General features: G+C 63.6%; 1 protein-coding gene across 4 annotated transcripts; it reads left to right on the top strand.

Annotated features, from left to right (window-relative positions):
• Positions 1–239: 239 nt before the first annotated feature.
• On the top strand, positions 240–12459 carry LOC123386925 (cysteine and histidine-rich protein 1). 4 transcript variants are annotated; one of them, XM_045074238.1, is made up of 4 exons: positions 240–786; positions 8964–9202; positions 9912–10123; positions 10419–11341. In XM_045074238.1, exons 1-4 carry the CDS (start codon positions 409–411, stop codon positions 10955–10957), a joined length of 1368 nt encoding a protein of 455 aa, XP_044930173.1. In that variant the 5' UTR covers positions 240–408; the 3' UTR covers positions 10958–11341. The 4 variants fall into 4 exon arrangements, with proteins under 4 accessions (XP_044930173.1, XP_044930177.1, XP_044930175.1 ...); XM_045074242.1 differs by having other exon boundaries at positions 241–786; positions 10645–11341; XM_045074240.1 differs by lacking the exon at positions 10419–11341 and adding an exon at positions 11709–12459 and having other exon boundaries at positions 248–786.
• Positions 12460–14702: the final 2243 nt, after the last annotated feature.

Here is a 14702-nt window from a genome sequence, read left to right on the forward strand (position 1 = left end):
CCCCCGGCGCGCGCCCCGCCGCAGGTCTCCCTGGCCCCGCCCCCTTCCTGCCCACTTTCTGCAGGGGCCGGCCCTCGGGCGTCCTTGCGCACCCATTGGGTCTGGCGGACGTGCCGTCTAGCCCTCGGTGGCGCTCCCATTGGCTCCGACGGTCACGTGACAGGGAGACCGAGGGGGCGGTGGCGGCGGCCGGGGAGCGCGCAGCGAAAACAAAGATGGCGGCCGCGCCGGGGTCGGTGGCCGCGGCGGCTTCGGGGCGACGCGCGGGCCGGGCCCACTGAGGCGGCGGCGCAGGGACCGGGGTTGCGGGGTCGCGGCGGCAGCGAGAGGGCGGCGGGAGCGCGCGGCGCCCCTAGCCTCCAGCCGCGGGTGCGCGCCGGCACCCGCCCGCCGGGCCGACCGGCCGCGATGTCCGGCGCGGAGGAGGCCGGCGGGGGCGGGCCGGCCGCGGGGCCCGCCGGCGCCGTGCCGGCCGGGGCCGGGGCCGGGGCCGGGGTCGGGGTCGGGGCCGGGCCTGGGGCGGCCGCGGGGCCGGCGGCAGCAGCCGCGCTGGGCGAGGCGGCGGGGCCCGGGCTCCCGGACGAGGCGGGCCTGGCCGGCGCCCGGCAGCTGCAGGAAGCGGCCGGCGACCCAGACGCGCCGCCCAAGAAGCGGCTGCGGGCGGCCGAGGCGGCCGAGGCGGCGGCGGCGGCGGCGGCGGCGGGCAGCGGGAAGCTGGAGGAGCGGCTCTACTCGGTGCTGTGCTGCACCGTCTGCCTGGACCTGCCCAAGGCCTCCGTGTACCAGGTAGGGCCGCCGGCCCGACCCCGACCCAGCCCGGTCCAGCCCCGCCGCGGCCGCCCCCCCCCCCCCGCAGCCCGCGCTCCGCGCGCCCTCGGAAGCCGGGCCTGAGCTCCGGGGCCCCAGCGGGCGCGACTCCTGAGTCCGTTCGGAAGCTCTGCTCCTCGCAGGACTTGGTCTCCCAGTCGCGGTCCGGCCTCGCTTGTCCGCACGGCCCTTGTGGCTCGCTCCGAATCTCGTCTTTTCCAGCCTTCCCCGCTGCCCCCACGTCAGCAGCCCCCGGCGCGCCCTCTCAGGCTGACCCCCAAGGAAGCTGGCGACAGACGCCCACCCCCTCCCAGACCGCCCCCCCCACTCTCAGAGCTCCGGGGACTCAGGGCCACCCTGGGGTTCCCTCTTCACTCGAGACCTTCTCTGTTCTTGGAGCAGCCACACCCCCGAAAGCCGTCTCCAGGCGTCTCGGGCGCGCTTCTAGCTCGCGGCGGAAAGGACTCTCTTTTCCTCTGGTCTTGGAAGAACACTGAAGGGTCAGGATCATCTCTGTCCCTCCTCTCTCCCTGTGTTTCCTTCCTGGTGTGGATGAGCCACCTGCAAAGCCCCTTCCCAGCCTGACCTCTTGCTGTGCTTTCTAGCCTGCTGTGCCCCAAGGTGGACTCCCACCCCCTGCAGCCTGACCCACACCGGGGGGCGGGCTCCTCCGGCTACCAGCACTCCAGGGATTGTGTCCAGCCCCCTCTATCCACGTGACGATTCAGAGTGGTGGCTGGACTCCGTCCTTAGCCAGCCACGGCCCTCAGGGAGCGTCCTTGGCCCTGGTGGGTCTCACCCGTGCGTCACATAGCAGCAGGGGCCACACTTGGCTGGGTCAGTTTGCCCCGCCTCTTTGCTCCCCTCTGTCCACCTCAGCACCTCCTCCCCACCCTGACTTGGACACCTCTTCTTCCCAGAACCCCTTTGAGGAACGGAACAGGTTCTCTGTCACCTTGCTTTGCACTTAGGGGAGCTGGTCCTAGCTGATGGGGCCTTGTTTCCCTGGTGTTAAACTGGGGACCAGGGGTGAGAGGGCCTTTTTTTTTTTTTTTTTTAATTTTTATTTGTTAATTTGACAGAGACACAGTGAGAAAGGGAACACAAGCAGGGGTAGTGGGTGAGGGAGAAGCAGGCTTCCTTCGGAGCAAGGAGCCCCAATGTAGGGCTTGATTCTAGGACCCTGGGATCATGACCTGAGCCAAAGGCAGATGCTTAATCAGGGAGCCACCCAGGCGCCCAGAGAGGGCCATTTTTGTAGTAAGCAGCATGAGGCTAGTCTGGGTAGCCTCTAGATCTCCACGTCCTTTCCTGCTTTGGCAGGACATAGCTTAGGAGGACCCTGGTGTGCCCAGGTGACAGAGAGGAAAGAGAAGGCATTGGCAGGGAAAAGGGTTGAGTTCTTTGGGTGGAGGGTACTGGCTCTCAGCCTTTCCTGGCAAGAGGCCCTCGCTCAGGAATACCACAGGTCTTCTGATACAGTTGGGGAGTGCTTCCCATAGTCCTTCAGCCTTGGGGTACCCCATAGGGCTTGTGCCCTCTCCAGCCCCTTTCTCCCTTGCCTGTGATCTTTGGTCTCAGGTGGAAGAGTTCTTCCTTCCTTGGGTCTTAAATGAGAGCCCCAAAAAGCCAAGCCACTGATGGGTGCAGGGAGAGTCGTGGGGGAATTTGGGGGACTCCCATCCTGTGACATCCTGTGAGTGGTCTAGACCTGGCCCCGGCATGATAATAGGCTGCCTAGTGTGGACTCTTGGTCCCCAGCCTATGAGCCTGGCTGGTTCAAACCGGCACACACAGAGCTGGGAGCAGAGCTTTGTCCTGGGCAAGCTGGAGGCAGGCAGCTAAGCAGCTGTGACGAGAGAGTGGAGGCGCTGAGACAGCCCTGACCTGTGGCCTTCCCTGTGGCCTAGTGGGCTGTGCTGAGCAGCTTCCCTGGAAGCAGGGTGCTAAGCAAGAGGAATCCGTGACGCTAAGCTGTGTGCTGTGGTACGGGTCCCCCGCCTCCACGTCCATTCTCCCCAAGTGACAGCCAGGTCTTGGTAGGGAGGTGTTTCCTCTCACCTCTGGAGGCCTGGAGAAAGCTCTAGAACATGTGAACAGTAACAGAGCCCTTGACTCTAGAAAGGCTGACTAGAGTCCTTCCACGGATCAGCACTTGCTTTGGGTGCTGGAAGCTTGCCGTTGGGGGGTGGGGTGCTGACTTGGGTGCATAGCAGTGCCCATGAGGGGCCAGAGGAAGGAGGGAAGGGTTCTTGGTGGCTCCTGCTGCATACGACCCTGGATGAGGTCATTGAGGGTAGTGGCTGGGATGGGCCTGGAGACGCTGAGCCATTGCCTGGTCGCATCTGAGCTGGGTTTACTCCCAGGAGAGTTTGGTCATGAGTGTCCTCGGCCCTACACACACTGTTTTGAAACTGGCAGGCACACAGCTTTCTGTGTGTCTCTGGTTGGGGCCCACTACTGGCCATCACCTCTTGGCCTGGGCTCAGCCCCTCCATTTCTGAGGGCCTTCTTTGGTGAGCCGTGTTGACTGGCCATTTCTGGTAGGCTAGTCTCAGGCATGTGATGTGTTCTGTTCTCTGTTCCTACCAGCAACACTTCTTCTATTCCCCCTCCCCCCCGCCCTGGCCAGGACACGTGACTTGGGGGGCAGGCACCAGCCACACTGTGTGTCTGGGGATTGTCCTAGATGTGCCCAGCTCTGGGGTGAGGAGAATAGCCAGGGGCCATGCCGAGTCCTGGGCGCTGTGCCTGGCTGAATCTGGGGGGATAGCTCCATGGGCCTCTGGAGTGGGCTGAGTACACCATAACTTGAGAGCTTGCCTTGTGGCCACCAGGGGAGCTGTGGTGGTGGCCAGAGCTCACCTGGAGCCGACTTGCCCACCTATTCCTGAGTCGGAGCCCTGGCTCTCCCACACATGGAGCACGTCAAGCCGCATACCTGGGCTGGGGCTTGCTTTGGTGTAAGCGAGGCACTCATGCAGGTGGTTCTCACCATGGCCTACTTCAAGTTAGGTCAGGTTAGGGATGGAGTGGGTACAGCAGGTGCTGGCTTTGATGTTCTCTGTGCGGGTGTTGGGTGTGTCCTTGGTGACTGACCTAACAGGATATGGGGCCACTTCCCAGAGTCCCAGGAAGCCACTGGGGCAGGTTCGCAGGTGGGGGCAGGAGGGCTGGAGTTGGAGCAGGGATACTGGCGCAGGGTGGGCAGCAGGACCCCTGCTATGGGGGCAGAACTGTGGCACCAGTGTGCCTGCCCCCCCCCCGGCGTGTGTATGAGTGCCCTTCTCTGGAGGAGACAGCCTTGGCAGTGCCTGGAGTCTTAGAACTACAGCCTGACCTCCTTCCCAGGCCTCCCCAGCGTTTCACATGGGGCCCCATCTGCTGTCCGGATGGTGCACCTGGTAGGACCATGCTGATGTCAACTGAGGCCCTGAGCTGTGGGCCAGCGTCTGGGTGGGGGGTGCCGCAGAGCTCCCCGATCTCTTACTGTGTTCTCAGCCAGAAGTTCCCTGTGACCCCCATCGGGGAAGGAGGAGTCGTAGTGGGGGCCCCCGACTGGCTTTCTGCCCTGTTGGCAGCACGGCCCCTCCTCCCACGTGTGGCAGCTGTGCCCCTTCCACCTGGGAGCTCCGTTCCCTCTCCAGTGTCTCTTCTAGGGCCCCACAGCAGCCATGGCCCCGTGCGGTGGCCACCCTCTCCTGCAACAGGGTGCTTGTCTTTACCTGATTGGGCGCTGGCCCGCTTCTGCCCTGTGGGAGGGCTGGGAGTACCTTGCCGTGCTTCTCACCCCGCGGGTCTCCTGTCTCCACCAGCGCTCGGCTCAGGCCCTGGCTCGAGGAAACTCGTTACTCGATTGGCAGTCACACTGGTAAAAGGCCTAGGAAGCAGGGTGGGCCCATCTTTGTCCAGGCCCCAGCCAGTGTGACCCTTGTCAGAGTGCTTGGCGCTGCAGGCTCTGTTCTGAGTGATGTCTAAGGCACCCCTGTGAGGCCGCCCACCCGGCCAGCCTGGGATCCTCTTCCCAGCTCCTGGCGCCTGCGGCGAGGTAAGAGAGGTAGCAGAGTAGAGCTGTGGACACGCACCCGCGTCCGTGTCCAAATCGAGAGGAGAAAGTTCCTGAACTCTGGCTCCACGAGCAGCTGTGTGTTTCTGAGGCGGCTGCTTGTTGTTTGAGTTGCCTTTCACCCTGGAGTGCCTGCCTTCTGAACCAGAGCCTGGCTGTGGGAAGGGCTGGTTTCTGCCCGAGTCCTAGCTTTTGAGGCATCAGAGGCTGTTGGTGCAGGACTTCAAACCCGAAACCTGCTGAGTGTTAGAGGCCTGGCTCTCCCCGGATCAGCTGAGTTCCTTGGACATTGTGAGGTCTCTTCTTAGGTCCCTTGAATACAGAGATTGACAAGGTGTGGGGCCAGACCTCGAGGATTTGGGATACAACCTTGACGAGCGCAGTGGGGGCCTCCAGCTGGGCTGAGTGGCAGCTCTGGGGTTAGTGCCCTTGGCCGTGCTTTGGAGGGTGGGCTGCGCACGTGGGTTTGGGAGCCGAGCCTCCCTAGAACCCCAGCGCAAAACAGGGCTTAAAAGACCTCTTGACCAAGTCTCGGTTTCCAGGAGTTGAGGGGTATTTGCTAAGGCCCGTTACAGCCCAAGGCCTGGGGTTAGGGCCCGTCTTCATGCGTGTGGATGGTACCTTCAGTCCCCCTTAAGTCGGGGGTTTTGGCCGGTGCACGGGAGCTGCCTGCGGCCAGGTGGGGGGAGGGGTTTCTGTCCTGGGAGGGACATGTGCCGGCTCCTGGGGTGTCTGCGGAGGGGCGTGGGGGGTACTGCTGTGGCTGGGGTGGGGTTGCTCTGCAGGTGGGGGCCTTGTGAGGGGCTGGGCAGGCTCTGCTGTGCGATGGCCACGGTGGGTGTTTCTTCTGCTCCTGTCGCATGCTGGGGGCTGAGCCGTGCCGTCATACACGTCTCACCCCGGGTCTTCAGCACGTGATGTGCCCGTCCTGTCTTTGTCACATTTTGTGCCTGAGGAAAGGGAGGCGCAGAGATGAAAGCGGCCAGCCCAGGGTCATGCCGCTAGTGACCTGTAGGCTAGAGTTTAAGCCAGCATCCGTCCTGGGAAGCCCTGTCATGTTCTGAGTTGGGGGGCTCCTCTGCCTGCCCCTCCCACTGGCAGGATCTTCTTGGCAGCCTCGGTGGGCGCTGCAGGGCTGCTTCTGGAGGTACCCAGGCTCTTGGGGGCTTGGCTCTAGCATGTGGAGTGGGGCATTCTGGCCTGCCCTCACTGTCCATGAGAGGCTTGGTGTGTAGCTGGCATTGCACAGCGTCCCTGGGGAGCTGGGTCCCAGCTGGGCAAGTTGGGGTAGGTGCAGACCAACCTGGCCGCTGAGGAGGCTTAAGTCTGCCTTACCGGGTGCCCAGACCTGCCTATGGAGTTGAAGTCTTGCTCAGGAGGGCAGGGAAGACCTGGAGAGCGGGCAGGGTTCTGGAGCTGGTGATGCACCCTGTGTGGACAGACCTCCTGGGCCCAGACCAGCACCTCATTTGGACCCAAGAACATCCCAGATAATGGCCGCATGTGGACATCAGCTGTCCCTTGGCTGTGCCAGCAGCACTCTGCAGCTTCCTGCTGGCTCACTGTTCTCTAGCTCCTAACTGAGGTCGTGGGGCCTAAGGGGCAGTGACCCCACCTCTCCCCAGAGAAGGGCAGGGCCTGGTGCTGCTTCTCCGTGGTGTCTATCACCTAAGCCTGTGTTGCATTTAACACAGGAGGAAGGGGGTGGGAGCTAGCCTGGAAGCCTGGGCGTTCCTGCGGCCCACGGGCTCTAGAAGAGACCAGCTGGAGGGGTGTGCAGGTCAGCCCCCGGCCCAGAGCAGCGGACTCTCGGGGCAGCGCTGGGAGGTTCGCAGCATATGCTCGGCAGCATGGGTGTTCCTCAGAAGGCCCTTGGACGGCGTCCCGGCCTCTCACCTTCACCCCACGCCCTGGCTGGGCCACCGGGACGCAGGCAAGAAGCCAGCGGGCTTCTGTTGCTCTGCCCAGGCGAGTGGTGGCTGCAGAGCGGGGGGCCCTGCCACATAGCCTCCCCCTAGAAGGCACTGGAGCTAGAGCCTCAGCCCCTCAGGCCCTGGAAGTGAAGGATCTTATTGTCCAGTCAGGCTTCCTCACCGGAGGCGCCCGGCGGTGGGTGTGTCCTCACTTCCAAGGCTGGCGGGGGCTGAAGTCCCTCCTCCCAGGAAGACGCACTTAGAGGACACAGACACGGTCCCCTATGCCTCCGCGGGCGGCAGCAGTCTTTTCTCGGGGACTGTGGTCTAGCGAAGCCAGGCCTGTGCTGGGCTTGGCCCTGGGCGGGGGGCGTGACCAAGCCCGCCCCTCCCGCCCCTCCTGCCAGGTGGAAGGGTCCCCGTGGTGCCCCTGCCTGTGTGCCCTGCCCTTCACTCACGCCGCCTGTCTGGCTTCTCCATCGGCCCCTGGAGGTGGACAGGAGATGGTGCTTTCCCAGCCTGCTGCCCCTGTGCGCAGGCCTCAGCCCGTCCTAGCCGCTCCTGGGATTCCCCACTCCCCGCCGGCCCCCGGGTCCGGAGCTGGCATTGGCCCGCCCCTGCCAGGCCCCTTCCTCCAACCTGAGCCCGGCCAGCTCCCCTTCCTCATGATACACGTTTTAATTCTAGGCCTGACTTAGAAGTGGAGATTTTTAGTACAGATAACCTGTGGTGTTTGTGTGGCCATGGGTTTTGTGAGTGAGGCCTTTGTCAGCCCCAGCCCCCCACCCGCACTGGTCCTCAGGGCGCAAGTCCCATCACTCACTAGCCCCAGGCCTGGCACACAGGTGCCCAGAACTCCCTCGGCCTCCCGCAGCTCCTTGGCTCAGGGTACCCAGAGCCCTGAGACCATGGGATGGCGGCCGGTGTTGACCGAGGGTCCCGTGGGTGTGGGTGTGGCCAGGCAGCTCCCCCGGAAGCGTCCGGGACTTCAAGGGAAGCTTGCACCTGGTGGCTTTCCGGAGGTTTCCCGCAGCTGATGAGCCCAGGCCATCTGCCCGCTCACCCTCAGCTGGCTGTGGGAGAGTCTCCCAAGTGGACATCCAGCTTACCCTCAGCAGAACCCTGCCTCCCCCTGACCCCCAGCATTCCCTGACCTCTACCCCTGCAGGTTTTTACCAGCCAGGGCCAGGCTTGGGGAGCTGTGTCTGCCCTGAAGGGACGCTCAGCTCAAGTCTTTGCTCTTGTATCTCTTGGTTTCTCTGTGGGTCTCTGCTACCCCTGGAGGGCCAGGCCCACAGCCTGTGTATTTCTCTGAAAGGCACCAAATGGGCACTTAGGATGTATGTGTGGAACCAGAGACCCAAGACCAGAGTTGAGCCTCGGCCCGCTGTCGGCATGTGCAAGGACTCCCGGGAGTGGGCGGGGTGCTCCGGGCAGCGTCTGGGCCTCAGGTCTGCAGGTTCCCAGAGGAAGGGGCTTTGCCGCCTACGGAGCCAGGTGGGCAGTCTGTCTTGCCCGTGACCCCAGTTCTTTCCTCTAGGCAAGCACTGTGCCCACACACCCTTGTTCCAGGCCAGCTAGGCCTCTCTCCCTGCCACAGCTCTGTGCCGCTAGCTTGTAGGAGGGTCCCTGCAGGACGCCAGCCTCGCTGCTTGGGTGGCAGCTGCCTTCTTGCCTGTGCTGGCCAAGGAGGGCTAGAGTGGAAGTCTGAGCCAGGTCCCCAGCCCCCAGCACAGGGGAGCATTGTCTGCCGCTGCTTGATAGCTGCTGGCTATGTGCCACTGCCAGGCTTGGACAAGAGTCTGTGTTCCCGTAGGTGTCCCGAAATCAGGGCCTCCAGGGCACCCCTGAGACCGTCCCGGGCCCCTGGGTTGGGAAAAGGCTCCAAGCCCCAGTGTGGCCCAGCCCGTCCCCACTAGTGGGTCTACCTCAGTGGGGCTCAGTAACCTCTGCAAGCCCCCAAGGGCCACTTTTGTGTCACCTGCCTCTCCACAGGAGCCCTACTGGCCGTGTGTTGGCCATGTTCCAGGGAGAGGGCCCGTCCCTCCGGAGCAGTGGCCCTGGCTGCCTCTCCGCACCTGTAGGCCCTTCTGCAGCGGGAGCCCACGGGGCGGGCTGGTGCGTGCGTGTGCACGTCCTGCAGGTCTGTGAGCTCATCTCCCTTTCCTTCTTCGCAGTGTACTAACGGTCACTTGATGTGCGCTGGCTGTTTTATCCACCTACTAGCAGATGCCCGGCTGAAGGAGGAGCAGGCCACGTGCCCTAACTGTCGTTGTGAGATCAGTAAGAGCCTTTGCTGCCGCAACCTGGCCGTGGAGAAGGCCGTGAGCGAGCTGCCCTCCGAGTGTGGCTTCTGCCTGCGCCAGTTTCCCCGCTCCCTCCTGGAGAGGCACCAGAAAGAGGAGTGCCAGGACAGGTGACCTGCGGGCCGGTCTGGCCGCCAGAGGCTTCCCCGCATGCCGGGGCTTGGGGCGGGGCTGGAGGCCAGCCTGCTGCAGGCGTGGCCCCAGAGTGCGGGATCTTCTGGTCGGTCTTTGTTGCCCTGGCCCTGGGCTCTGCACACATTAGCCCAGGGACAGCCTTGCCGGAATGGGCCGGGCTGAAGCCACTCAGGACCTGAGCCCTGGCGGGGAACAGGAGTGGGCCCCACTCTGGACCCACTGGCTGTTTGGACATGCCCCTGGCTCTCCAGGGTTCCCTGGCTGCATGGGGGCCTCTTAGAAGAGGGCCCAGGAGAGCACGGCCAGCTCTGGGAGCTCAGCACAACGCTGCACAGGCGCCCGACCCAGTCCTTGCCGGCCGGCTCTGCTATCCTCTGGTGCTCAGGCCCGTGAGCCTCACGTGAGGCAGAGCTGCATTGGGTCCAAGACCATGGTCAGTGGCCACCGTTGCCAAGCAAAGGATGTAGGTGGCACGTGGATTCACAGCTCTCCTGTGCTCCTTCTCCCTCAGTCTCTCACACGCACACGGACTCCTTCCTGGGGGCTGGCACACGGTGAATATGTCCTTCAAGGCATAGTTTGTAGGAGTAGGGCCTGGACAGGGGCCCGACTTTGGAGGACTGCTGGGCAGAGCCACCTCCCGCGGGGCGCAGCCCATGACCACGGTGCTCGCCTCCTCCCCAGGGTGACCCAGTGCAAATACAAGCGCATCGGCTGCCCGTGGCACGGTCCCTTCCATGAGCTGACGGTGCATGAGGCTGCCTGTGCCCACCCCACCAAGACGGGCAACGAGCTGATGGAGATCCTCGACGAGATGGACCAGAGCCACCGCAAGGAGATGCAGCTGTACAACAGCATCTTCAGTCTGCTCAGCTTTGAGAAGATCGGTTACACAGGTGAGGCGCCCCGCCGCCCACTGCATGCCGCACGGGGGGCAGGGGGTATGCGGCGGTCGGGCCCTGAGGGAGCAGTGGGCTCTGAGCAGCAGGCACAGGCTGTGCTGGGTGGCCAGGCTCTGGACAAGCTCGCAGTGAATGGGAGGACACCTTGGGGGAGAAGACGTGCCAGAGGCCAAGCACGGGAGGGGCCGGGGCAGGACCCTGGGGGCACCTGCATGGCTCTCCGAGGCTCTCTCACCTGTCCTCCCTCCCTGGCCCCACCACCCTAACACGGTGGCGTCCTACTGCGCAGGGCTGCACAGCCCTTGGGACGGTCAGTGTCTGAGCAGAAGGTGGGTGTATCTTGGAGGGCCCGGCAGCCAGGGGCCTGCCCTGTGGAGCCAAAGGCGAGAAGAGCACTCAGCACATCCGGTCCTGCAGGCAGATACTGCTGTGGCCGCGGGGCTCCTGAGGCCATCAAGAAGATGCCCAGGGGCAGGGCTCCTGCGTGAGCTGAGGGTGCTCCGCTCAAAATGCAGAGTTGGGAGTGGACGCCCAGGGACGGGCAGGCTGGACCGCGCTCAGGCCCGCTGGATCTCACGGGCTCTCCTGGCCACGGCCACTGCTTTTGGACATGCTGGGGAGCAGGAACCAGGCCAGGGCCTGGTCCAGACACAAGAACAGCAAGAAGCACCTGCTGACACAGGGGCCGCTGAGGGAGACTGCGGCCCTCTACTGCTCAGCCCACAGCAGGCAGCCGGCTCAGCATCAAGGGCAGCCACAGGCAACCGGTCACGCCATGCCATCCTGCCTGGACTAGGCCTGGCTAGGTGCGGGCCTGCACAGGCCTGAGAGGCGAAGGGCCCAGCAGCCTCAGCACCAGAAGGTCATGGCCCACGGTTAGTTGCAGCCTCAGCTGCCCTGCTGGGCGCCATGGCGCAAACAGTCCAGGCCAGGCCTTGCCGGTCTGGGCGGGCCGAGGCATCAGGACGGTGGCGGTGGCCGGGCAGGGACCCCCGTGCACACAGGAAGGACTGGCCGCCTCCGTGGAGGGACTCGCGGGCCACGGGCCCCGGGCTGTGCTGAGAGAACTGTGTGACAGCACAGGCGCCCAGCACCGGGCCACACGCCGGCGCTCCGCCTTGCGCCCCATACAGGCTCTCGGGCCACGTGCCCGCCCGCCGGCTTTTCTGGCAGCTCTGTATCCGAACCAATAAAGTGCACTTGTTCTCAGAACGCATCCTGTCTGTGTGTCTGCTTACCCACGCCCCCGGGTGGGCCTCCCTCTGCCTGGGCTGGGCCCTGGGGGAGGCAGAGCGGGAGGCCAGCAAGGGCCGGGCCGCTCACCTCTTTCAGCGCCCGGACTCCCTGCGGCTAATGCGTGTCACTTCTGTTTGTAGTTGTTTCCCCCAAGCTTGTGTGCGCCTCCGTTTGCCATAATTGCGTTTGATTTGCCTTGTGACAAGCAGAGCACGCTCTGTCCTGCGGGTAAGTTGCCTTCCTCCCCGGCTGAGCCTCTGTCCTCGCTCGGCCTCTGGAAGGCGCCGCCCCCGGCCCCGCCTGCACTGACTGCCGGCTCTTCCCGGCCTGTCTGTCTCCACAGAGGTCCAGTTCCGGCCGTACCGCACGGATGACTTCATCACGCGTCTGTACTACGAGACGCCGAGGTTCACGGTGCTGAACCAGACGTGGGTCCTGAAGGCGCGTGTGAACGACTCGGAGCGGAACCCCAACCTGTCGTGCAAGCGCACGCTGTCCTTCCAGCTCCTCCTCAAGAGCAAGGTCACGGCGCCCCTGGAGTGCTCCTTCCTGCTGCTCAAGGGCCCATACGATGACGTGAAGATCAGCCCCGTCATCTACCACTTCGTCTTCACCAACGAGAGCAACGAGACGGACTACGTGCCGCTGCCCATCGTCGACTCTGTGGAGTGCAACAAGCTGCTGGCCGCCAAGAACATCAACCTGCGGCTCTTCCTGTTCCAGATCCAGAAGTAGGTGGCTCCACCCGGCTGCCCGCGCCTGCCCACAGTGGCTTCGCCGTGCCCGCTGACCGCTTCAGCGGAGGAGGAGGAGGAGCCGCCAACGCGAACACTGGGAAAGTCTGCATGCGTGCGCGAAGGTGTGAGTGCGCGCGCCTCGCCCTCTGCCCTGCCTCCCCTGTCCCGAGCACCGGAGGCCGGGCTACCTGCGGAGGAGACGGTGGTTCACGGACGCGATGGGGCTAAGCCCAGCGGCCACGCCCTGGCCCCCAGCGGCACAGTGAGGCGTACTGTCCGCGCTGGGCCGGGCTCAGGGAGCACGCTGACTTCAGACGGCATATTTGATTGCGATTAAAAAGGCACCCTTGTTTCCTACTTTCTGTTTTGTTTGAGGGAAAGGCGTAGCTGCGACTGGACACTGGGGGAGCTTTGGTTGGGCCTGGGCCAGGGCCAGAGGTCCTTGTGCCTCCGTCCCCATGCACACCCCCAATGGAGACTTGGAGGCATTGCTCCCTCTCCCACAGGCCTGCACAGGGGAGCAGCCTGAGCCGGCGCCTTGCAGCGGCCCCAGTGCACGCCCCTCCCCCCCAACCAGCTGCTCCAGAGAGGCAGGACTGGGCCCCCTGGGCTCAGCAGATGCTTCAGAATCCAGGGTGAAGCTCTGTCTCTTCCCAGGAAAACGATTGAAGTCTTCACAGGCTCTTCTGTAAGTTATGAAATTTAGCAAGAGAGAATCTATTTTCTGTATTCAGCCTCGAGGGCATAGCACCCCAGCCTGAGGGAAGCTGTGGGGGTTGCTGGTGACAAGCCAGCCTGGCTGGGTGAAGGTTTGAGTGGGCCGGCCATCCCCAGCCTGCTGTCAGGGACTGGCTGCCGGCCCTGTGTTCTGGGGGCCCCTGTGGAGGTCAGTTCTTGGGCAGCACGCTTTCTCACTGGAGGGGGCTCTTCACAGCCTCCACTTTGCTGATCCCATGGCCCTGGCCTGGGACAAGCAGGCCTCAGTGTGTGGGCCTCACACCGGGGGAAGGAGCCCTGCCTGGAGGACCCTGAGACCCTCAGAGCTGCTAGAAAGGGGAAGTTTGGCCCCCTCCTTTGCTTGGGAGACACGGCTCTTCTGCGATAGGTTTCTGTTGCTTCAATACCAAAGAACCGTTTCCTTTGCCCCTGGCCTGGCCTGCCCCGCCCCGTGCTTCAGTCCTTCCCCCCCACCTCCCCACCTCCCCATTTCCCGGGCCGAGTCGGCTCAGCATGCAGGGGAACCCAGGCAGCAAGAGTGCAGAGCCGCAGGCCTGCATGGCTCTTCCGTCCCTCCCCCTCCCAGCTCTGAAGCTGAGAAATGGAGGCAGGGAATCCTGGGGTATTGACAGCTTCATCCCAGTGCCTAGCCCAGGCAGCCCTCTGAGCCAGTTCTTCCCCCGGGGCAGCTGGCCTAGTTATACTGAGAAGACTGCTTCGCCTCCCGTTTCCAGCCTAGGGCACGGGGCTCACAAGGGAACCCCTCCTGCAAGGCCATCTGTGCCTGGCTGCTGAGGGCACCCAGAGGTGCTATGCTTGCTTTCCTACCCTCCACAAAGAAAGATCCTCCCCAGCCCCCCAGCACATCCTTGGGGGCACCCCCTGGCATGAGTCCCACTGCCCTTGGGGGCTGCCCCCTACCTGGCAGGCATGGAAGAGAGCGTTCCGAGTGCTGTGTGCCAGGTCTCGTGTGTAGAGGAGCTGGTGCTGTGTCATCGCATCTCAGCCTCTCTCAGGGGTGGACACCATCTCTAGAGCTTCTGGATTTCAGGGTGACCATGTGGTTGAGGAGCCAGGACAGGCTGGGCTTGCCTGTCTGGGTGCATGCACGAGAGATCGGAGCCTGCAGAGGGGTGGTGCCCAAAGGCTCTCCCAAGTGGGGCAGGGTTGGGGGCAGCAGATGTCTATGCAGGTCAGGTACGTGGCTGGGCCTCCTCAGCCCTGTTTCTGCATCCCCGGGTCTAGCAGCCCTTTGGGATGGGGGTGGCAGGTGCGCTGGGATCTGCACACCAGGGGCTTCTGGGTGCTGCGGGCGCATAGCCCAATATTTCCGGCAGCCCAAGGGCGTGCGGGGGACAGAGTAGCACCCACACAAGGTTCTCCTTGTAGGAGTATGTGTCTGGGGGTGCCCGGGAGGAGTGGTAATACATCCCAGCAACTGTCTCCAGCACGGCCCCCACCCGGTGACGGTCAGCTCAGCAGCTGAGGCTGTCAGCTGCTCGAGACAGACACCCCGGGCGATTGTGGTGCGTCTCAGCCACTCCTGGGAGCTGGCACCATAAACCTCCCTGTGGCATCTCACTGGTGGGGTTGATTTACATGTTGTTAGAAAGGAGAAAACACTGGCGGTCTTTCTCCAGGACCCCTTGCCATCTTGGTGTCCTGACCTAGAGAGAGGGGGAGGAACTGTGGCAGATGTGGGGGAGTCCCGGGGGCCCCTCCAGTCCTAGCCATCACCCCTCCCCTCTGGGCACTACATCCCTCGCCTCACCCAAGTGAGACATTTGCAAAGATAATAAAAGTAATTTTTTAAAGAGTAAAGTGAGAGAGATGTTTTTATCACTGTGGGAAATGACTTCCATGTCACTATTGTGGTCTGTGTT

Source organism: Mustela putorius, unplaced genomic scaffold (genome assembly GCF_011764305.1).
Source record: "Mustela putorius furo isolate JIRA1106 unplaced genomic scaffold, ASM1176430v1.1 tig00537303_pilon_pilon_pilon, whole genome shotgun sequence".
Taxonomy (NCBI): domain Eukaryota; kingdom Metazoa; phylum Chordata; class Mammalia; order Carnivora; family Mustelidae; genus Mustela; species Mustela putorius.

What these genes read in the sequence shown, in the direction of transcription:
- LOC123386925 (XM_045074238.1), top strand. Translation starts at nt 409, where the DNA reads ATGTCCGGCGCGGAGGAGGCCGGCGGGGGCGGGCCGGCCGCGGGGCCC. An exon ending in AAAGAGGAGTGCCAGGACAG is followed by an intron (nt 9,203 to 9,911) that starts GTGACCTGCGGG and finishes CCTCCTCCCCAG; the next exon opens with GGTGACCCAGTGCAAATACA. An exon ending in TGAGAAGATCGGTTACACAG is followed by an intron (nt 10,124 to 10,418) that starts GTGAGGCGCCCC and finishes CCTACTGCGCAG; the next exon opens with GGCTGCACAGCCCTTGGGAC.